The sequence below is a fragment of the Kwoniella shivajii genome, chromosome 11 (assembly GCF_035658355.1).
Source record: "Kwoniella shivajii chromosome 11, complete sequence".
Taxonomy (NCBI): domain Eukaryota; kingdom Fungi; phylum Basidiomycota; class Tremellomycetes; order Tremellales; family Cryptococcaceae; genus Kwoniella; species Kwoniella shivajii.
In genome coordinates this window covers 964511-987785 of record NC_085918.1, presented here as the reverse complement: position 1 = coordinate 987785, position 23275 = coordinate 964511, and the positions used below count along the sequence as shown (strand labels likewise).

At 41.5% G+C, this 23275-nt stretch overlaps 8 protein-coding genes across 8 annotated transcripts; 6 read left to right on the top strand and 2 right to left on the bottom strand.

Moving 5' to 3' along the window:
- Positions 1 to 105: 105 nt before the first annotated feature.
- Positions 106 to 2698, top strand: IL334_007774 (uncharacterized protein; the record flags this gene model as incomplete). The annotated part of the gene is made up of 9 exons (XM_062939463.1): positions 106 to 302; positions 369 to 791; positions 850 to 1007; positions 1069 to 1320; positions 1385 to 1618; positions 1669 to 2288; positions 2355 to 2406; positions 2467 to 2585; positions 2639 to 2698. The coding sequence occupies 9 exons, from the start codon at positions 106 to 108 to the stop codon at positions 2696 to 2698; spliced, it is 2115 nt and encodes a 704-aa protein (XP_062795514.1).
- A 507-nt stretch (positions 2699 to 3205) lies between these two features.
- On the top strand, positions 3206 to 4836 carry IL334_007773 (uncharacterized protein; the record flags this gene model as incomplete). Its single annotated transcript, XM_062939462.1, has 7 exons — positions 3206 to 3233; positions 3301 to 3374; positions 3521 to 3710; positions 3852 to 4078; positions 4183 to 4467; positions 4560 to 4682; positions 4753 to 4836. 7 exons carry the CDS (start codon positions 3206 to 3208, stop codon positions 4834 to 4836), a joined length of 1011 nt encoding a protein of 336 aa, XP_062795513.1.
- A 127-nt stretch (positions 4837 to 4963) lies between these two features.
- IL334_007772 (uncharacterized protein) lies at positions 4964 to 7512 on the bottom strand (the record flags this gene model as incomplete). Its single annotated transcript, XM_062939461.1, has 8 exons — positions 4964 to 5179; positions 5249 to 5328; positions 5393 to 5599; positions 5666 to 5729; positions 5794 to 5925; positions 6020 to 6238; positions 6314 to 6757; positions 6829 to 7512. The coding sequence occupies 8 exons, from the start codon at positions 7510 to 7512 to the stop codon at positions 4964 to 4966; spliced, it is 2046 nt and encodes a 681-aa protein (XP_062795512.1).
- An 839-nt stretch (positions 7513 to 8351) lies between these two features.
- Positions 8352 to 10523, top strand: IL334_007771 (uncharacterized protein; the record flags this gene model as incomplete). The annotated part of the gene is made up of 10 exons (XM_062939460.1): positions 8352 to 8489; positions 8571 to 8967; positions 9079 to 9323; positions 9383 to 9424; positions 9508 to 9616; positions 9700 to 9905; positions 9991 to 10043; positions 10114 to 10139; positions 10215 to 10284; positions 10379 to 10523. 10 exons carry the CDS (start codon positions 8352 to 8354, stop codon positions 10521 to 10523), a joined length of 1431 nt encoding a protein of 476 aa, XP_062795511.1.
- A 193-nt stretch (positions 10524 to 10716) lies between these two features.
- Positions 10717 to 11692, bottom strand: IL334_007770 (uncharacterized protein; the record flags this gene model as incomplete). Its single annotated transcript, XM_062939459.1, has 4 exons — positions 10717 to 10755; positions 10833 to 10928; positions 11246 to 11373; positions 11533 to 11692. The coding sequence occupies 4 exons, from the start codon at positions 11690 to 11692 to the stop codon at positions 10717 to 10719; spliced, it is 423 nt and encodes a 140-aa protein (XP_062795510.1).
- Positions 11693 to 14591: 2899 nt separating this feature from the next.
- On the top strand, positions 14592 to 16275 carry IL334_007769 (uncharacterized protein; the record flags this gene model as incomplete). The annotated part of the gene is made up of 7 exons (XM_062939458.1): positions 14592 to 15047; positions 15149 to 15346; positions 15396 to 15497; positions 15550 to 15746; positions 15853 to 15886; positions 15946 to 16170; positions 16222 to 16275. 7 exons carry the CDS (start codon positions 14592 to 14594, stop codon positions 16273 to 16275), a joined length of 1266 nt encoding a protein of 421 aa, XP_062795509.1.
- A 422-nt stretch (positions 16276 to 16697) lies between these two features.
- On the top strand, positions 16698 to 18468 carry IL334_007768 (uncharacterized protein; the record flags this gene model as incomplete). Its single annotated transcript, XM_062939457.1, has 6 exons — positions 16698 to 16801; positions 17073 to 17204; positions 17304 to 17348; positions 17441 to 17610; positions 17793 to 17878; positions 17986 to 18468. The coding sequence occupies 6 exons, from the start codon at positions 16698 to 16700 to the stop codon at positions 18466 to 18468; spliced, it is 1020 nt and encodes a 339-aa protein (XP_062795508.1).
- A 2209-nt stretch (positions 18469 to 20677) lies between these two features.
- On the top strand, positions 20678 to 22816 carry IL334_007767 (uncharacterized protein; the record flags this gene model as incomplete). Its single annotated transcript, XM_062939456.1, has 11 exons — positions 20678 to 20831; positions 20979 to 21139; positions 21247 to 21258; positions 21334 to 21469; positions 21616 to 21797; positions 21970 to 22103; positions 22172 to 22184; positions 22297 to 22318; positions 22413 to 22526; positions 22646 to 22707; positions 22781 to 22816. The coding sequence occupies 11 exons, from the start codon at positions 20678 to 20680 to the stop codon at positions 22814 to 22816; spliced, it is 1026 nt and encodes a 341-aa protein (XP_062795507.1).
- Positions 22817 to 23275: the final 459 nt, after the last annotated feature.

The following is a 23275-nucleotide window of genomic DNA, read 5'->3' as shown; positions in this document are numbered from 1 at the left end:
CCTCTATCATTCACATCCACATCTGCACATCTGTTTCCTTCTCCTGTCGATATACTCACGCATACAACACTGTTACAAAATACCTGGATAATCAAGAGGGTCAGCATGCCTTCCCTCGTGACTTCTCGGTCAGGCTCAAGTTCTTCGATGAGTTCTGGTAGTCGATTACAAAATGGATTTTCCAGAGTGAATAGTTTCAAGAGGGATTGGGGAGAAGATGAGGAAGAAGAACAAGTTGAAGTTAGTAAGACTACTCTGAAAGGTTCCTCTGGTGCGATGGATTGGAGTCCTAGTCCAGAACGGTGAGTTCTTATATTCGGGTAGCCCAACTCCTACGTTATCTCTGTCTAAACTTCTAATCATTATAGAATATCAAGGAAAGGCAATCTTCCACCTCTTCCTTCTGTCCCCACTAAGCCGCCCAACTTCGCTTCTGCTTCTACTTTCAAATCTAGCAGTAGCACCCCGTCGGCATCTACATCTTTGTCAACAGAGACTCCTGCACAAAGAAGAAGGAAAGCAATCTTAGCCGCAATGTCACAAAACACCGATCCAACTCCCAGCCTTCCTACTCCACAACCATCCCTTCCCACTCAACAAATCAAACTTGATTCCATAGCATCTGGATCCAGGTCTTCCAATGGTATGCACGCTCACATGAAATCTGATTCAATCGAATTTCTGGGGGGTACTTCCCGAATGCGAGGCTTAGAAAAACCGTCTATCCGACAAGAATTACCTTCTTTACCTAGTTTACCTAAGAGAGCTTTACCATGGGAGGAAGAACATGCGTAAGTCCTGTCCGATCGTGAGAATCATACAAGACTGCACTAACAAGGAGCTCAATAGCGCTTCCAAGAAAGCCAAGGCTCGAACCGGATCTTCAGGCAGAACTTCAGGTCCAACATTGAATATCAAGCAGAAAGTCGTACTGAGTGCAGAACAACAGAAAGTCATGCAGCTGGTGGTAGCAGAGGGAAAGAGTATCTTCTTTACAGGTTCAGCAGGTAAGTGTGTTCTTCCCATGCAGTCCATGCACATTATGCTTAGCTGATACCCTTCCTGAAGGTACTGGTAAATCTGTTCTTCTAAGAGAACTCATCGTCAATCTCCGCAAAAAGTACACTTCTGCGCCGGACGCAGTAGCTATCACAGCTTCAACCGGTATAGCGGCATGCAACATCGGTGGAGTTACCTTGCATTCTTTTGGTGGCGTGGGATTAGCGATTGAAGACGCAAATTTTTTAGTTGCAAAGTTGAGGAAAAATAAGAAAGCTGCTGCAAGATGGCAAAGGACAAAAGTGTTAATCATCGATGAGGGTGAGTCTAACATTTGCCAGTGGTCATGTGGATCTTGATGAACAACAAACATGATGCTCTGTAGTGTCCATGGTAGATGGTGGGATGTTCGACAAGTTCTGTAAGATCGGTCAGATAATACGGAAGAATGTCAAACCCTTCGGAGGGATCCAAATCGTTGTGACTGGTGATTTCTTCCAATTACCACCCGTCACTAAAGGGAACTCAATGCCCAAATTCTGCTTCGAAGCGGATATGTGGCAGGAAACCATCAATATGAGCGTCAATCTGTCTAAAGTCTTCCGTCAGAAAGACCCGCGTAAGTGATATACCTGAATCACATCTGCAGACGCTAACAGCCGTAATCAGGGTTTATCGATATGTTGAACGAGATGCGTTTCGGTAAACTCACTCCTCAGTCGATCCAAGCCTTCAAAAGTCTAGCACGTTCAGTTGAATACCATGGCGACCTCGAAGCTACAGAACTGTTTCCTCGGCGTGAAGATGTAGACAGAGCCAACTCTGTGAAACTGAATCAGCTGAATACGGACGGATACAGCTATACGTCGTCAGATGGAGGGATGATTTCTGATGCTGTCCAACGCGAGAAGCTCCTTGGAAATTTCATGGCGACCAAATTCCTTGAAGTAAAGGTGGATGCTCAGGTCATGTTGATCAAGAATATGGATGAAACTTTGGTCAATGGTTCAATGGGCAGAGTAGTAGGATTTTCTCATAAACATATATATTACACTGATAGCGCAGGGAGATGGGCTCCTAATGGTGATATGGAGGGAAAAGACGAAGAGGAGATACACAAGGCTTTGAAAGTACGTGAGGTACTGCAAGAAAAAATGGCTTCGGGCTTTGCAAAACCCCTTCCGGTGGTTCGATTTAATGTACCAGGTGGGACAAGAGATTTGCTAGTCGAACATGATACTTTCAAATCTGAATTGCCTAATGGTGAGGTCCAGGCATCGAGAAATCAAGTGAGTCATCCATCTTTGGCTCACCGTTCTGCATGACCGTCCTATTGACGAGCTATTCGCCCACAGATACCTCTTATCCTTGCCTGGGCAATGTCAATCCATAAGTCTCAAGGTCAGAGTAAGTGTTATCCTCCTTGTCGATGAAGTGTAGAGTCGCAACTCATGCCAACTCGTTCAGCGCTGGATCGAGTGAAAGTCGATCTTGGCAAAGTATTCGAAAAAGGTCAAGCGTACGTTGCGCTATCACGAGCGACCTCGTTGGAAGGATTGCAAGTGCTTGGGTTCAATGCAGACAAGGTTAGTCCGTCATGTTTCCTGCATCTGTTTCAGTTGCTGATCAGTAACTTCAGGTCATGGCTCATCGTAAAGTTGCCAACTGGTCCGCTTCACTCAAAGACCTCAACGTCTGAACATGTCGACAAAGAGCCTCATTCAGCCCGCTTCCTCCTCTTTTGTACACATTGTCTTCATAAATTGCATTGTATTTCTCTTTATCATTACGCATACTGTTTCGTTCATGATTTCTGAAAGAAAGATGACTGTCATGTTCCAGCTGGAATAATATGCATATGCTGTACTATATCCACTTGGTATAAGTATCTGATGTATGATACGGTGTCTCATACCAGCACACTCGCAGCATATCGTATGTATCGACAACAGTCGAGTAACTTTCCATTGTTTCCCCACTTTGGCGGTTATGGATGGTATTCTGAATATCGGTTGTTCCGGCCCGATATCGGAATCATAGTGATTGATTCGGGGAACCAATTTGGGAATGGACACAAAATGTTCTGCGTTAAGTATCCACTTTCATCTCACATCTTCCATCCAATTCTACCAACAGCTCGCAGGAAACACACTCAACTCGGACTTTCTGCCCATTTCTAACCAAAATCAAACCAAATACAACCAAAATGTCCAAACCCCAAGTCCTCATAGCTGGTGAGTCGAAAGGACCTCTCCTTTCCCCGAGAATATAGCTCATCAGAAAACAATGTATGATATTCAGCCAACCCCAAAAACGGTATTGTTTGGTCCAAAGAAGAACAAAAAACAAAACTTGGAGCCGTAGCTGAAGTTCTTGTAAGTGAATCCTTCTTCGAGTGAATCCCCTCTTGACTCTGTCAAGAAATATACCCTTATGGACTCTATCAACCTAAAACAAAGACACCGTTCCTCATTGATGATTGGTTTTTATGTACTGACCACCTTTCTTTGTGATTCTGCAGGAACTCACCTCATCGTCAAGAGAGGAATTCTTCAAAGATTTAGCTTCAGGTGGTAAATACGCCAACATCGTAGCTATTTACAGACATAATGATTCTGCTTCAGCTGTTGGAATTTTTGATAAAGAATTGATTGAACATCTGCCCGAAAGCGTGAAATATATCTCTCATAATGGTGCTGGATACGATCAGAGTGAGTCGAAGTCTATTTTGCCCATCACAGTATAGCAGGCACCTCCATTTATCCCGGATCACACTATGAATTATCAAACCATGCTGTGCACTGTCCTGACTGATATCGTGAACGTAAAGAGCTAATGGGACTTCAAAATAGTCGATATTGCCGCTGCTACAGCTAAGAACATCCAAGTCTCCCATACTCCAGGAGCAGTAGATGCTGCAACTGCAACTGTCGGAGCTTTCCTTGCTATTTCAGCAATGAGACAATTCCACCGAGCAGAGGTGAACGTTAGAGAAGGAAAATGGAAATCTGGTTTATTACCTGCTCGTGATCCCGAAGAGAAAGTTTTGGGTATTATTGGTATGGGAGGTATTGGAAAGGTTAGTCCATTACACTATCCAAGGAATTGAGATTCGAGACTTATCATATCCATTTACCACACCTCTCTCTCTCTCTCTCGACCTCTTTGTGATCAATTTTACAGGCCCTCGCAAGACGATTAATTGCATTCGACATGAAAGTAATTTATTACAATCGAAATGAGATTTCACCTCCACCCGATTTCCCATGTAAATACATCTCAAACGTTGATGATCTATTAGCTCAAGCAGATATTGTTTCTCTCAATTTACCTTTAAATGATAAGACTAAAGGATCTTTCGGTAAAAAACAGTTTGATCAAATGAAAAATGGAAGTGTTTTGGTAAATACTGCTAGAGGTGCTGTAGTTGATGAAGATGCTTTACTTGAAGCTTTAGATAGTGGGAAAGTGAGTTATCCTGTTGATACTGATATCCTATCACTCTATATAACCACTTTTGGGGGAGACGAACGGAAAGCTGATTCAAGCATTCCAAATAGCTCTTCAGCGCTGGACTTGATGTTTTCCCTGATGAACCTAATGTCAACCCCAAATTACTGTCCAACGACAAAATTACCGTTCTCCCTCATATGGGTACTGAGACCAGAGATTCCCAAAAGAAGGTGAGTTGCCACTAGGCTAGCTACGTAAAACAGAACGCTGATGTAATTATGTTACTATGTTACATTGCAGATGGAAATCCTCGTTCTTGATAACCTCATTTCAGCTCTTAGTGGTAAAGGTCTTTTAAACCAAGTCCCAGAGCAAAAGAAGTAGGATGGAATCTTAGTTTACGCTCATCCATCTCAACGTATGCATATGTACATATAACACAGATACAGTGATTGTGTCCAAATCTTGTATCCAAATCTATGGAGATTCTGGCCAAATTATAACATGCGCCTTACGCTTCTCCATCTGGTTCACGATGACCCTTCTCCTTTTCTTCCTTCTTTTTCGATTCGATTTCTCTCATTTTACTCCGGTCCATTGACCATCTCTCGAATATCAGTGCAAGGGGGAAACAAATCAACTCTACTCCGATCACAGCGAAGATTACCCCAAAATGTAATCCTAATCGATGTTGAAGGTTGGTTCCGAATGCGATGATTTTATATCCCTACATCGAGTTTCACCATGAATTAGCTTGATATCCGCCAGATTTGTAAAAAGTATCAACTGTACTCACTTCAACATTGTGAACGAAAGGCATCCATCTCAGGAATCTGTAAAAGTTTGGCATCATTTCGATTGGATAAAACGACGAAGCTGAGATGAACAGGAAGATTCAGCTTAGATCGAACGAGGACGAGGTGTATTCAGAGAAACTCACTGATGTTCACTGTCGATGGAGAGCACACGGAGGACAACTGATGAGCATTGTCGTGGTTTCGCTTAGATAATGGATACGCACAGATAATCCATAAGATCAAGAAGAACGGTAACCAGCTGATACCTATTATCGCTAACATCGTCTCCATTGCTAAACCACTTGCTATGATTGTAACGTAGTTTAATGCCCATAAAGTAACGAATCCGGCTGAATAACCCATATATATCAATCATATATTGGCGGTGCGTTTGACGATTGAGGACGAAGACTCACCTCTACCTAGATGATCGGTCAAAGGTACTTGCCAAGCTCTGACAATCAATGTTTGCCAAAGTGACTAATCAGACAGATGATGGACCTATCAGTAAAAGAGCGAGAAGGACTGCCTGGTTGTGACTTACGATGAAGAAATACGCCAAGAGAGGCCATCCTAATCTAATACCTAACATGGATGACATTCTCAACCTTGTACCTAATCCAGACTTCATTCTTGATATACCACCGTACATACACAAGTAGAATGCGAAGATGATCTACATGATCGAAGTCAAAAGTCAGTTTCAGCAATTCTCACAGATAATTAATACCTGGTTTGTCGTAAAATTGTTAACCCAAGATCAAACTCACAAAGTAGATCAAACTAGCTTCCATTGGAGCAGCGCCTGCCCAAGCGTAATTCTGTATAGGTCTAACATCGAAAATAGTATATCCAAAACCTACTCCAATAGCTTGAGGAACTCGTGCTGCATTGGTCAATAAAGCGGTATTGGTTGTTGAACTACTCATAAAAGCACTTAGTGCTTGTGATCGAGCTGTTGCCAATGGATTTGCGATATCTCGACTTATCTGTAATACGAGAAATTTGGTGAGATGACTCAGAACAACTGAAGGGAAAGGAGTTGAAATATAAACTAAGCTTACCAATGCGTCAAAGTAGAGCAGAACGACTTGATAGAACCTGGCACTTGAATAATAGATTCCAATAGCACCTGAAGGATCGTAACTTGCGTCACCATTATTTAGTGCATTCGTCCAAGCTGAACTAGCGTTTGCGTTGATCACTATTGCTGCCCAACACTCTTGTGCTATAACGCTTCTCCTCACATCATCCAGACCATTTGGATAATTTGCGGGATCCTTAATTTGATATCCTAGATGAACGACAGAGGAAGGTTCATTGGCCACATATTCGAATTGTTGTATCATCGGTTGATTCAGATATGATGTCGAAGAAGGAGTATCGAACGGTATCACGTGAACAGTCAAAGATGGTAAAAATGATGTTAGTCGATATGTCGATCCCCAGAAAATCGAAAGACAGGCCCATAACCATAAAGTGATGAATCCAAACAGCACAAGAGCTTTCTATTGTTGCGAATAGTTGTATTCGTCAGGTTTTTTGTTTGCTTATTGTTTACATACCCATGACGACTTACTTTGAAAGCTGACCATCTGGCTTCCTTTATGTTTTTCGAAGCGATTCCCCATTTATCAGGAACCTCAACTCTTTTCCATCCTCTAGGTTCTCTTCCACCTTCTTCGTAAGTTCCATCTCTTGTGACAAGAACGTGTCTTGCAGCATTTCCAGCTCCAGCAGCGGATCCTGCCAGTACACCAGCCTTGGCTAATCTCTTTTCTGATGGATCATGAAGATCACTCTGATCTGTCCGGTGAGACGATGATGATGATCCATCACGTATAGTCTCAGATGAAGAAGCTTCGTTCTCCCCATTGAAAGCCTCTGCTGGAGGATTATTCTTCTCTGGAAGTCCGTGTGTATCTACCTGAGGTAGATACTTTGCCTTTGGTGGTGGATTATTTTGTGTGTTGGTGTACTCAGGTGTAACTGCGGAAGGAGCGGAAGGGGATATCTCATTTTCCTCATTATTGACTGCTTGAGACGTATCCGTTCCACCAAGTATGTTGGCTGATGAATGGTTATATTCGGTATTCATATGTGAACTAGTCTCATCATTTAGAGGTACCGATGTGAATTGACCATTATCACTTTGTCGATTTGTCGGTTGATCAGAGAAGACATTCGTCGATTCCGGTATGTCTGAATGTGGATGAGGGAAAGACAGTGGACGACCTAGTGTGGGTGATTTTGGAGTTGCCATGTTGATGAATTCGCTGATGATCTGCTTGGAATGAATGACAAATGATATCAATACACCTACTTTAACACAACTAAAAGAGCACAAATGTTATTGTTCATAATTCCATCATATCATGAAATTTATCATTTAGCAAATATCAAGATGCGTTGTACTTTGATCTAAATAGACTACATCATCACAGTCAACTACACCACCACCCACTTCCGTCATTTTGCGAGGTTCTTTTTTTCTTTTTTGGAATCAAGTAATGCATGCCGATATGCTCGTACACTTCCAGGAAAGGGTTTCGATGGTCTGCCGAATGAAGAATGACAACCTGGATAGAACGACAAAAGACCAGAAACGACATCTCCGAAAATAGCTGGATTGTCCACTGGTTCCGGCAAATGATATTTGGTTCCTGACGTCATATCTAGTAACCACAACGTTCATTTGGTCCTCCATCTAAATCTAAATCTGAACATCGGATCGAAGTATTTTTACGTTCATCTTCCGTTATTCCATTACTTACGAATATATTTTACCCTTCGAGATCGTATAAGACACTCAGCAAGGTGGAGGAAGAGAAGGTATATTATTTGAATTAGCCGAAATCGTACATCGTGAAATATGTTGACAAATTTGGGAAAAGTCAGTAATGATGTCGACCCACGTCAGTGACTACAGCTTAGAGGAGATTAAAATGTTGTAAAATCGGAGTAGAAATATGTAAACATGTATCGAGATATTTGACAACAATTATTCACTGTCTTCATTTTGTGACGATTCATTATTGGCTATAGCCCTTAATCACCATTGCTTCAACCTGGTAGCAGAATAAGCACGGTCCGATACATCCCATGTCGCCATTCACTAATTCTCCTTCGCTTCGGAATGTGTTGAGATCCAAGGAAACTCCAGATGGAAAACCAAGAATTGGTTTTTTTTCGAAAGAGATGAAAGATGGGAAGAAAGAATGGGCAAAGCTCACATTCATGGTGAGTGATAGATACTTGACGGACTAAATCAACACGAAACTCAACGGGAATGAGCTGATTATTTTGATGTTCTTGTTGTAGACGTTCGGTATGATAACGATATTCATGTTTTTGTTTCTATCGATTTATTTCGGATCATATTATGATCAAATATCCCGAGCATCACATTTCTCAATTGAAGTTTTAGATCTAGATTCAATCGCTTCACCAAGTAGTAGTTCCCATCCAGCGATTTTAGGTCCAGCAATTAGAACTGCCATTCAACAGAATATGGCGATTGAACCTCATTTAGGATGGTACGAAGCTGATCCATCTACCCTATCAAATTTCAGAATCGTACAAGGTGGACAGGGATTGGATCCGTATTCGTATGCAGAACAAAAAGTTTTGAATCAGGATGTATGGGGTGTATTGATCGTTAATTCAAATGCGACAAGTGGTGTTTGGAGAGGTTTAACAGAAGGTGTCATGTGGGAGCGTGAGTCTCAGTATTGCTCGATTACACCCTGTTTTTATTCGACCCTTCTGTTCGCACAGCACAGAAGGAGCTTGAGCTGATCTCTCATCCTCATATCTAACTTGTATACAGCCACCGGCGCTATGACATTTATATATGAAGAAGCACGAAACTTTTATGGTTCAAATCAATATGTCGCTCGTCTAGGTACGATGTTAATGACATCTGCTGGTAATTCAGCTGCTACGACATTGGTTTCTCAGATCTTGGCTTTGGGTAATGCATCGGCGGTCCTTACCACTGGCTCTCAAGCTATGGCAGTTGCTGCTCCGTTCAATTACAATCAACATAATTTGAGACCGTTTGATCAACTTGCCGTAGGTCTACTTGTGCCTAACGACAATAGGTATACTGACGATCAATCAACGATATACAGGGTATAGCTTCAACAACTGTCGGAACAGTTTATCTGATTATCGTAAGCGTCAATTTAGTATCACAATACACAAAGAGGAATCCAGTCGAAAAGCTGATTGTACAACTCGCTTTATCTTGACATAGTTTACATTCTTGATTTCGGTAACATGGAACAATCAGGGTTTACCTCTAATCCAAGATTCCTTGACTCAGACTTCTGAAGTACTGGTCAAGCTTCTCGTGCCATTCATTGGTGAGTCCCCTAGTAATTTCTGCTACGGAATTCACCGACTCAGGTAGACATTTTAGAACTGATAATTCCCAAATCATATTTAGCATACTTTTGGTTATCGCTTCATTATTCTTTGGTTTCATTAGCCTTCCTGATCAATTTCACTAGAGAATTCGGTAAAGGTGGATTCGTGGTTTATTGGATGGCAGATTGGATTACAATGTCTGCATTAGGTTTCGTTATGGAAACTATGTATCTTTGGTTGGGTCCATTCTTCCCTTTCTTCTTGATTTTCTGGGTTATCTTGAATGTGAGTTTTCATTTTGGAGCTGGATCTGAGTTATCTTGTCCGGAGATGGCTGTTATTGGCTGTACTGATATGCCGGATCGATTAGGTCACTGTCGCTTTCTTGGATGTAGGTGATATGGCTACTTTCTATCGATATGGGTGAGTGTTATGCTTCGTGATAATTGAACCACAAACTGACCTCTGGACGACAATGCCTCGAAAATAACAGTTATTGGACACCTATATGGAACTTAGGTGAGTCAGCTGTTCCCTCAAAGACTGGTATGTTAGTATCATCAGCTGATCAATATATACTTGTTGTGCCCACAGTCGACATGGCTAAATGTATCACATTCGGAACTAAGAATCATCTCGTTCAGAATTTCGCTGTTAATCTGGGGTAAGTGACCATGTCATCAGACTATGAATTAGGAAGCAAAGAAATCTTGAGTGTATCATTGATTACAAACTGATCATTCACGAAAATCTTGTAGCTGGCTGGTAGTTTGGATGACCCTTCTTGCGATTACAGTGATATTCCAAAGGAGGAATAAGGAGAAAGAAAATATGAGAAAGAAATGGGAAGAGATTAAGAAAGTTGATGAACAAGAATCGAATCGTCAGAAATCAACACGTTAAATCGGGTATTCCAAGTTTGCATTGGCTTTGGGATAGGTGAATGAATACCTTAGATATAAGTAATGATAAAATAAGTATAATATAAATGCATTTTAGGTTGAGATTATACAATGTCTTAATGTTGGTACAGCGCAGATTGCGAATTGAGATTTATATCGGGGGAAAAGGAAAAATTGACAAGCAATGAAGGGATCTAATTATTGGTGGAAGTTTGATCACCGCAATTCAAACACTACACCATCCCAGATAAAATCAGCTCTGCCCGAGCGAATCAATGGAAGGAGGAATGACTAGAACTGGGCAGCTTACCTTGTAGAAGATTGTCGATCCTTCATCCGCTGAACGAAGTTGCATTTCTTTATACGATAATCCGATATGTCCACATTTTTGACATTTCTCTTGTGCCTATATTTGTAATTGAAGAAGTCAGCCTGTGTATTGTAGGGAAGCTATACTATCTACGCTAGGAGCTGGAGACTTGGATTTGTTGAGAAAGAGGATCTGAGGTGCTACGCATTCACGAATGATCGATGAGGGTGGGTTATTGCGCTCCCCCGCTCAACAGGGTGAACAAAGTTGAATTTCACTAATTCTCTTCATTTTTACTACGACTTTCGATATCTTATCGGTCGGGCTCGCTGATATGACGGGGATCAAGCCGAAACATATATATCCTTGTACCCGCAGAGATAATTGATACGCAATAGAACACTCCAACTCACCACTGGATCCCTATCTTTAGCAGCTTCACCATCATGTACTTTATTTTGCACTAAAGCCCTCTTGGAACGTAATTCACTTGGGAAAGCGTTTGGTGCTGAATACGTTTTGGTTGGAAGGTTTTCGTACGCTGTACAAGCATTGTTTGGTTAGTATATGATCCTGTTCCTGATTGTGATCTCTGTAATATTGAAATATGGTATCTGACTCCAGGGTGATACAGAAAGATTTCCCTTCACTTTATCTTTTCCAAAGAGGGGAACTTGTCATTGAGCTTCGGATCACTCACAAGATGCAGGTTCCCTTCGTCCGCATTGATGACAAGCGATCTCATCTTGATCGTCCCTTGGTAAATCTAACAGCGTTCCACAGGCCGGACAAAATAGTAATGAACCTATACGATGTGCTGATACTTTCGAGCCTCCTGATGATGATTTGGTTGGAGCCATTTTTATTTTCTTTTCGATTGAATGGGATTTCCTTTTTGCTAGCCCTATAGATTGGTGATGTTGCGATTGTGTGTCCTGCTCTTGCGCTCTGTTTTGACGATGATGGGAGGTTCTGATGATAGATATATACTGACAACAACGTTAAGGCAGAGACACTTGTTGAAGAAATATTTTGCGAAGAAAGTAAAAACAGTGGAGGTAGTCAAAGACACATATTACGTAATATCAAAACTCACACAGCTCAGCTTCATTTAGTGATACAAGCATGAACCACATCATGATCATCCTAATTCATTCTGATACATGCACTGTCACATCACATGCTACAATAGTCACAAGGAAGATGCCTTGTTACCGAAAATGATCATCGGTTCGATATGTTCTTTCCATCCTTGATCTAGCGGACCCTAATATTAGTGGTTATCAGCATCAATCTATCCAGTTTAGCATCATATAAAATACTATATGTAACAGACAACGCGGGGTGCTCACTGTAATATTATGATCAAATGTATGTATAGCCTTTTCCTTCGTGATAGATGTCCTTCACTTCAGCTCCTTTACTTTTCAGCTTTTCGGCAGACTGCATACTCCGTTCGCCGGGTACTCTATCTTCCGCACCGCGATAAATATCGATTTTATCCAGTATATCGATCGGAGATCAGTTCGTGATTTTCCCTTTCAAGAACTCTTTGAGAGGAAAGTTTCTTCTCTAGAAAGTCTCTGTCAGTTCCTCTTCAATGAGATTGATCTCCCATGGCCAAGGAGCGAATGCCTCTGTATGGGAAAGCTCATGATCTTCAATAGTTTCCTAATTAATACCGTAGGCTTTAGTAGCACCCACTAGAGACCAAACAAAAGAAAGGGAGCATCTAATGGATCGGTTATACCATATAGGTCAATGACGATCTTAGGTGAAGGAAGAAATCTGATTCCTGCTAATAGTGGAGAAGTGTCCACCGAAGTACCCTATCATCTGCTACACCATATTCATCGTACATCAACTTGCCTTCCAGTAGAGAAGGCATGTTTATCGGTGCAAAAGAACAATTGACACTTCGAACAAGCCTTGGAACGATAATTGAGGTAATAGCTGACGAGAGAAGCAACCAATATGATAACTTGCTTGATCGTGAAATGCTGGAAGAAGGCATGGGACATCTTGATATTCTGAGCTATGCCAAGTTTTCGAGCAGCATCAGGACGATTGTATGAACACATATGGCAAGAATTGACATTTCAACCGAAATTTGACAATAGATATTCTGGGTTTTTTGATCCTGAACATTCGACTAAAGTATGTGAATTCTGTTATACTCTTTCTCTTGTCATCGACATTCGTTTCATCATCACCGCACTGTTCTCTTTCTTCTTATTTTATTTTGTCCCCGTGCGAGGTTTTAGTTCAGGGATGATATTTTTAGTGTAAATGTATCTCTGTACCTGGACCACTGTTTCTTTTCTTTCATTTTCCCTCTGCTTGTCATCTGCCAAGCCACAAATCAATGGGAAATAAATTCAAGCTTGGACCTTGTTATCTCAGGGAATCACAATAACGTCAGGCGTTTCAGAATATACTCATAATTATTCTATCAGCTTTTGCCACCCAAACAATAAACTTTTGTTAGTTCATCCTTCTTTCACAAGTCATTTCGCTGAGAGCAAAAGAAGAGATTGGACCTTATCAGCAGGTGATATTGACGAACTAGTATGCTATGTCTAAATACATCTATCATGATGAACGCCACCATTATCAAGGAATGAACAAGGGCTTGGAGCACTGTATCCTGGTGCGCAGATGATTTCCTTTGATACACCTTATGAAAGGAGTCTGTGTCATGTAACTCATTGTTCAACCAAGCGTTGAACTAGAATGCACGGATCTCCTGACACAAATCATTCAATTTTGCCACCGCAAAGAAAAGGAGTACGAACCTTACTATACTGTTTGCTCTACGAATCAAAAAGAAAGAAACTCGACCTTTTTCTTTCTATCATTCTTTTCTTTTTACATTTCCTCTCACATTTGTAACTTTCTTCTTCTCTTATATCTTGCATTCGTCCCATTCTTCTTTATTGATACTCACGAACACGCACACACATATATATATATCCTTCTTCACACTCATTCATCACCATTTTCCCATTAAACCCTCTCACGACTATCTCCCTTTACATTGAAATTTAGATATCAATCAACATGTCTACCGCAGAGCACAAACAGGTGAGTCCCATCATTCTTCAAACCTTCAGCCTCTTTGGTATGTGTCGTGTTTATAGCTGTTTACTTCCTATCTCGCTGGACGAACGAACGAGTCTTGTTATTTTGTTCCTTTTCTCATGTTTCCGACGAGGCCTGAAAAAAGCCATTCATTCCCTCCTTCTTCATATCATCATGCCTTTCCCATGATAGAAATAAATCACTGAACCGAAAACGTCTTGCCACCCCACCTACTTCCGGTCCATTCATCCACATGGGTCTATGATCTTTCCGTTCTTCCCCATCCCTATTCAGTCCACATAGACAACCATTCATTCCTTATCTTCTTGCATAAACAAACTTTCCACATGCAAGGACCAAGCTCTTCCCGCCTCTCCTTAATTTGATAAACAATAAATTTCGACGTTTCATAACATCTCCCTTTGTCATGACATCTCCTTTCCCCTTTTTGAGCTTTCCTTTTCTCGATATCTTTCTTGTTGTTTCCATTTCATCTCTCATCTGAAGACCTCATCTATCTGTCATATCAATTCGAAAACTGTTGGCTAACAAATTATATCTCACCTGCATCTGCTATAACGCATCAAATCATCTCAATTGTCTGAAACGGAAACAACTTATTTGACAACGCACCCACCTCTGATCTTGCCGCACGTACCCATTATAAATACCTTCACAATGGCTCTCTTCGACTTGATCTCATCTATGACTCACACCAACCTCTCTGGTGCCGCTTCCTCCTCTTCCTCTAAACCTGTGGCTGAACCTACACACGAATCCGAACCATCTACATCGACTCCGGCCACGATCGTTGATCAACCTGAACCCAAATCGATAACTACGCCCGAACCAATAACTGAATCATCGCCTGTATCTTCTGAATCTGAACCTCTTGTGGAAACGGTTGTGATCACACCGGAACCCGTCATCGAATCCACATCGGAATCTCAACCTGAACCTCAACCTGAAACTGAAATGGAACCGGTGGTCACAACGGAACAGATTACTGCCGCTACTGAATCTCCTGCTGATACCGTTTCCTCCGCCGAGGAAGTCAAAGAGACTCTTCAGCCTGAGGTTGCCCCTATTGAAGAAGTCGCAGCTACATCAGTAGTCGAGCCTCTTAAGGATGATGTGAGTAACGCTCCTGTACTACTCCAAGAAGCATGCTGATGGTGATGTCCTCGCGTATCCACTACTTTCATTACAAATCCTTGTCATATCCGACTCCTTAGGTTAATAAGCAACCTACGGTGACCCACGCAGAGGCTGGTACCGATCACACCGAAGCCGATGTCGCCACCAAAGTTGACGGCACTCAAGCTGATAAACCTATTGAAGCTGTGACTGAGACTCCCGCTACCACGGAGAAGACTGCTAAACCTGCTGAGGTCAAAGAGGAGAAGAAGGAGGAAAAGAAGACTCCAGTCAAGGTGAGCTGTATGATACGTCTGGTCCGGATGAAGCTGATACATCATGCAGGAAAAAGTAGAGAAGACCAAAGCTGAAGGTAAAGGTTTCTTCGCTAAACTTTTCGGAAACAAAGACAAGTCTCCCAAGAAGGAGAAGAAGAAGACCCCTAAGGTGAGGACAAATGTCGAATTTCTTTTCCTAGGATAGAGCTGACCAATCCTAGGTCGAGAAAGCAGACCCCATCGCCCAAGCACCTTCTACTGCCGTTGAACCCGCTGCCACACCTGTTCCCGAAACTTCAGAGCCCGCTGTGACCGCTGTCCCGGAATCAATCTCAGGACCTGTCGTCGAGACCGCGGTCCCTATTGTTGAACCTACTCCTGTAGTAGCCGAGCCAGTTGTAGAAGCTCCTAAAGAGCCGTGAGTCCAATTGTGATCCACAACATACTGACCTGCTCAGTGAGGTACCCGCCACCGCTGCTGGCACATCTACCGATACCGCCGCCGCTATTGCCAAAGAGGAAAGTGCCAAGGAGGTTTCCAAAGAAACCAGAGATGAGGTGAGATACTCCAGTCCTCGCAGTCCAATGCGATGGTCCTGCTGATTGCTGTCGTCCAGGCACACAAACCCAACCTCAAGGCTCACCGACGGCTTTCCGCTCGAATCACTGATATATTCAAGATCAAGAAGACTCACGGACCTGCTTCTCCCAAAGAGGAGATCACCAAAGAGGAAGCCACTGGATCTGCTGAAACCGATGCCGCTGCTCCCGTCGCTGTTTCTGACGAAGCTCCTAAACTTGAAAAGCCTATTTCCACCGAGCCTTTGAAGCTTGAGGGGGAAGTGAGTCACACGTAGAGGCTCGTCTGACGAGAGCTGACAACTTCTTTGTAGCCGATGTCAAGCGGGCAACCACCAGCTGCTCCCATCGTCTCTGCTACCGCTTAGATTTCTTGTTTCTCTCGTTGAGTTTCAGAATTTGAATCCCGTTTTTTGATATCCTCCTGCGCGAATGCCCGTATCCGTTCTTGTTCATACATTTTATAGTTTGATCGGTGTCCCTTATCTATTCCCCTAATGAAATAAGCAAATCGTGATGTATCTTACGTTTTCAATTGAACATCGCGAAGCAGATTATAATGGCCATATGCATGATCTTCACGATTACGTTTCATAGAAAAGCAAAGCGGGTAGATGGTGTCACCGTGGGAAAGCTCGTCATCAAAGGAATGTTTACGAATTTCAGTGGATCGAGTTGTTATCTCACGACATCTTATCAAGATAATGTTGAGTATGACTGGATAGACCCAAACATTCATATACATCGCATACCGCACCATCATCCCTAGGCATCCAGACGGATATCAGCAATGGCAAAATCACGATTCGAATATGTGAGGAGCTATGAACTGCCCGATCCCTTAATGCCAGGAACTTTCATAGTGGTCAGAATAGATGGAAGAGGTTTTCACAAGTGATTGTCATTTATCTTTCTTTCTTCCCGTCAATGTTTCAGTCATGAATCCAGTCAAGGAGGAGATCTGTCATTACCACGTCAAGCATACATTGGCATCCTCATTCAACTTCTATCCTACTATGTCCTCTCCTCATCTTTCTTGTCATTCCACCCATGTGTGTTCCCTTACCCTTCATCTGACATTATCTCCAAGGGTTCGGGTACGTATCTGATCGTTCTTGTTTGTTTCTCTGACTAACTCTGTACGTTTGATACCATTACAAAATAGATTCTCAGATGCTCATTCATTCTCAAAACCGAATGATAGAAGGGCACTTGATCTGATGGATATGGCAGCGAAAACGGTAATGGATGAATACAAGGATGTCATAATGGCTTTTGGTGAAAGTGATGAGTATAGGTGAGTTCAACATCTGATATTTTCAAATGAAACTTATCGTTTCCATTGAACGATGAGAATATTACCGATTGATTCTGAACATGGATACGTGTTGAATAGCTTCTTACTCAAGAAAAACACGAAACTATATAATCGACGAAGAAGGTATGTTTCTCCATTTTCATCTCCCAGCTCTTACCCTTTATTAAAGGTGACTCAAGCTTATTTCGTAATTATATGCAAATCGATCAAAACAGTAAGATAGCATCTTCGATAGTATCTCTATTCACATCAGCATACGTGTTTAATTGGTCACGTTATCTACCGAATGAGCCTTTAAGATATTCACCAAGTTTCGATAGTAGAGTCGTATTGTATCCATCAGCGAAAGAGGTTAGAGATTATTTCGCTTGGAGACAGGCTGATAGTGAGTAATTGCTTCATGTCGCTTCTTCACTACTATCATGGGGATGTGGAGTACGATACGTAACGGCATTATTCGAAAATAGATAGATGAAAAGGCTGCTGCGTTCTCTGGGGGAGACAACAAGTCTTTATCCATGAGATCCTCAAACTTTCGTAGCTGATTTGTTATGCCTTCTCAATTAGCTCATATCAATAATCTATACAACACAGTATTCTGGGCTCTGGTGCAAAGTGGGCAATCGACAGCGGAAGCGAATAAAGCTTTACAGGTGAGTTATTACCTTCCTGCCCAGTGACTCGGTTTTCCGATCAGATACAACAACTTCTTTGCTATACGAATTTACGTTTACTTTGCTGATCCTCTTGAATCAAATAGGGTACAGACTCAAAGGATAAAAATGAACTGCTCTTTTCCAAGTTTGACATAAACTACAATAATCTACCAGCAATGTACAGAAAAGGAAGTACATGTGTAAGAAAGCCATATCCTTCAACCTCAACTTCAAGTATAGCACCTGAACCTTCAAATATACCTTCTTCTACTTCTTCGCACAATTCTCCTCTCGTCGAAACCCCAACTCGAGCGGCAGATATCGAAGTGACGAATTCGACGACGAATACCATAGCTGCTAAGTTGGAAGATATGAAAGCCATCAAAGTGCCTTCATCGGAATCGGAATTGCAATCAGAGAGACCAGGTTCAGAATCACGTTCAGGTTCAGTACCCATTCAAGAACAAAAAGTGAAAACTCCTAAAAAAGCGAAACCTTTCGAAGGTATAGATGGTGAATTGACCATCATTCATGAAGATATTATCAAAGACACGTTCTGGGATGAGAGACCTTGGTTATTGGAGTAAAGCGCTCTCCGTTCACTTTTTAATATCCAAGTATGGTGTCTCATGCAACGATTAAAAAAATTCCCAATTGTTTCTATATATAGTGCAAACGTCCGTACAACTGAGGATCATCGTTCTGTATCGCGCAATATAGAGGATATTTCACTCAATATACTATTGGTCTTATATTGTAAATCGTTCGTCTATCTATATGCTGGTTCCAGTGTTATTGTGATTCCGTCAACCTCCTATAAATACTCGAATTCATTCCATTCGAGATCCATTTTATGTTCACTCGTTCTCGCATTCTTCCGAAAGGCTAGGAGACTCAGGACTAAAGTGTGATTCCGGAGTAATCTGGAGGGAGTCGACATATCGCAATCAGTCTTCCCTTATCATCTCATTCAGATGACGACGAAGTCGGTGATTGCATTCCTTTGTTTTTTTGCCCCAAAATACTGACTCTTATAGCAATTATCAAGACTAACATCTTGTATTTTATATTCTTGTGCTTTGATGAAACTTGTGATAAATCGCATAAACCTTTATCTGCTCCGCAAGAAGAATCACATTCTTCCTAAGGTGGAAAGAGGTCAAATACCATCGTTAAGGTATCATCCTGATCAATTTCTCGTTCTGCGCGAGGTGAAGTGAGGATGACGAATAGAGATATCAGCCATACTCTACTTTCTCCAAGTCCAAGGGGATCGATTGCAGGATGAGATGATATTGATCAAAGAGGATTGTTATGATCACAAGTTAATCATAATCTGGTAAAAACTTCACTTACTGAACCACTTGATGAACAAAGTAATCTTTCGACTATAATTTTACCTCACCGTAGAGGCTATCCAACCACTTCTTCGTTGTCTCTGTTAATTAATCTCTTCAAGTGACAAATCGCCATTATAAGAATCCTTCAATAATCCAATAGCTGTTACAATCGATTCTAATCCTGAATCATGTCCGAAATCCAGATATAGAGGTTGATCAACGTGGGATTGTATTTTCAGAAGAAATCAATAGTGGTATTCATTGATCCTACAACAATCGGTAAAGTGTTCTTGAGTCTATACCAACAGATGGTAGCTATACAGTAAATCTATCCTGATCTTCTTTCGCTTTGGAAGAAATTGGAATTTAGTAGCACCTGCTGAACTAGCACCAGCGCTACCTGAAGGCGAAAGGATCCTTTCTGAGATGTAAGCCGATTCTTAAGAAATAGTTTGAAACAAGAGCAAGCGAACACCAGCGTAGGCCAAGAGTTTGTATACCTTTGATCTGAACTGGCAGATTGTAATTTTGTAATTGATTGACTCTGAGTGCCTAATACTCAAATGGCATCAAAGTTTTGTTACCAAGAACGACCATCCGTCAGTTCATGGCTATCTTACGAATGTGAAGGTCGGGATGAATGGTTGGAATGCTGACCCGACTTGATATCGGACAGACGATTGGCGCCTTCAATACGATACAGTGCCATCCCCTCCGAGACTTTTGCCGGTGCAGGAACGTGAGAGAAGTTAGCTAGCTACTCATTTGTGGGAGATATAATCAGTTATCCAAAAGTTGTAATTTTGATTGAGCACGTTCGTCTATCAACGATTCAATGCCTTACACCAGCGGTCCCTAGTGCATTGTCAAATAAACTTCACTCGACTAATCGACGTCTGGTGTCGATGTATGATCAGCTTGGTCGAGTGTCTTCATTGGCATCTGTGATTGTATAACAAAAATGAAAAGAGGGAAGCTTCACAAATGTGATTCTTCCTTCGAATTTCAAATGATTAGGCGTGCGATGATGCTTTACTTCCAGTTCCTGCTGATCTGAATTAGGCACGTGAATTCGGAATTCAACCCGAATCATCGAGTTAGATCTGTGTCTGATCATTTCATCTAATTCGTCATCACATTTTCAAAGTGTTTAACGGATCTCATCTCATCCCATCTCATCTGCTCACATATACCTGATAGCTCTCAAGCAGACAAGAGCGGATTGAACTTAAATAGCGAGAATTTGATCTATTTAAAGGAAATTAATCTTCGTTATAAAGCAGGACATTTTGGCTTTCCTTGTCAGTCTGAATTTCGAGAAGATAAACAGCTTGTCCAAGGCACAGCGAGAGTATAGAATACATACACCGGACGGGATAAAAGCGAATTTAATCTGGACCTACACCTCATCTCATATACATCGCGCATATAACAAATCTTCATCAGGCTCGGTAACATGTCCTCATTAAACCCTCAAGCTGCTCTAGCTACTCCTGTTAAACCAGCGACTGTGAACGTTCCCACACCCACTAAACCTGTTCAAGCACCCTTAACTCTATTAGAAAGTTTCATGTGTGGTGGTTTGGCAGGATGCGGAGCAGTCACTATATGTAAGTTATATTCACAAATCATCTTGGATGTAATCCAAGTCCAAGGCATAGCCGTACCAAAGAATTGATTTATGACAATATAACGTGAAAACCAATTGGTAATGCACGTCTTCGTGTGCTGATACACTACTACCGTTCACTTCACAGCGAATATACCGGAAACGATGAAGACTAGATTGCAACTTCAAGGAGAATTACAAAGACATAATCCAGGAGCACCAAGAGTGTATAATAATGTATTTGATGTATTTGTCAAAACTTGGAAGAATGAAGGTATAAAAGGTTTACAAAGGGGTTTAGTACCTGCTGTGAGTGGGATCATATCGATCCGTCAACGGGATCTAGTTCCCCCAATCTTATACACGAGAGATGATTGCTTACCGGTGTCTCTTCATTGTTCATTTGTGTGTTACAGTATGGATATCAAGTGAGTCCTATCCATCGATATTGAGAGTTCAGGAGACTGTCAATCAGCTGATCACTGTTTTTAACACCCAATTAGATCCTGCTAAACGGATCAAGACTGGGATTTTATGAACCGTTTAGAAGAAGTTTTAATAGAGCTATAGGACGAAAGCCAACTGAGGGATTAGCCTCCACAGCCATAGCAGCTGGAGCAGCTACTGGATGTATTGGAGGTACGCTTATTTAACCATTTTATTACCTCAAACCATCCTCCAGTCAAGTATATCATGTCATTCCTTATTCAAGATACCCTAGCGTCCTTATCAACCTTTTCGTCTGCTGATCATTCTTAACTGATGTTATCTTCTCCTCTTCACAGCCGCTCTTGGATCACCGTTGTTCCTTGTTAAAGCTCGTATACAAGCTTATTCACCTGCTTTACCCGTCGGTGCTCAACATTATTATAAAGGAACTGCGGATGCTTTGAAATCTATTCTGAAAACAGATGGTGTATTAGGTTTATGGAGAGGCGTGAATACTGCTATCTTGAGAACTGCAATGGTGAGTTTACCAGTCATTATTCACGATTGAAACATAAATTGCTACCTTCGTCATGACCGATTTTAAGTAAGATTTTAAGAGGACGTAAAATACTTTACGAATCACTTGGAGTGGGGAATTACGGCAGAAATGAAGCGAGGCGTTGATACATCTGCCTGTTTCCTTCAAATAGGGGTCATCGGTACAATTACCGTCATATACTCTAGGAAAACATTACTTGACTAAATGGGGTATGAAGGATGATTCGTTCTACACCTTTTTTACAGCAAGTTGTTTATCGGCGATGTGTGTGTTAGTAATGATGCAGTGAGTGGTCAACTATCTACTGCGTGTATCGTGAGGCAATCCGCTGATCATTATTGATGTATGTTCAGACCGGCTGATACAGTGAGTTTCGATTGGGTTTTGACTGAACAAGAAGCGCTTTTGTCAAGCCAATGGTATTGAGATTAAAAGAGATTAGTAAACATAGCTGACGGCGCTCAATATGAAAATATAGGCATTAACAAGAATGTATAATCGTAAGTTCATTCTCTTGGTGTTACACATTTGCCTCTTCCTCTTAAATTCCTCTTCTGAATGGCGAACAAGCTAACTGAATTTCCCTCATTTTAGAAAACACAATCAAAGATCCTATAACGGGTAAAGTCAGAGGAGCATTATATAATTCACCGATAGATTGTCTGTGGAAAACGTTCAAAGCTGAAGGTATAGCAGGATGGTATAAAGGTGAGCTTGAGATTGAGTCGTAATTAATGAGATTCGGGATGCTCTCGGATGTTTGTCGTCGGAGCAGTAATGAAAAGGTAAAAGTGCAAAAATGCTGACCCATTTCATTTAATCCATAGGTACAACAGCTCACTTCTTGAGAATCACACCTCATACTATATGTACTCTAGTGTTCAATGAAGTAAGCTGATTATTCAACTGGACTCGAAGCGTCGGGAGAAAAGACCTCAGCTGATGTGAATACTCCTCGATAGTTGATCATGGCTGAATATAAGAAATACAGGGGTTGATTGAAAGTAAGAGAGAGGAAGGCGATTGTCATATCAATGGAAAATAGGATTTTTGGGTACCGACTAAAAGGACGAATATCATCATTAGTATCAAAACAAGGAGAAAAGAGGTTACGTAAGCATTGATACAGCAAGACAGAATCATCAGAATATCAAAACAATCAATGTAAGAAGGGACGGAATATGCATACATTTAGCATTTTTGCTTTGAACATCTTGCACTTTCTATATCATATCAAACCATATACAAGATACTGAGCATGGTACTGTTATTCTCTCGGCTGGTTGCACTATGTAACAAGAAAGGAAAGCATGATACTTGATAGTTACATATACTCCTACGCCCTTGTCCCCTTGCGTCCTCCCCTCATCCCATTTATCTGCCTATCTCCTCTGGTTTATCTGTATGTTCACATGTTCATCGTTTATTAACTTTCCAATGAAGTTTGTGAAAGATCG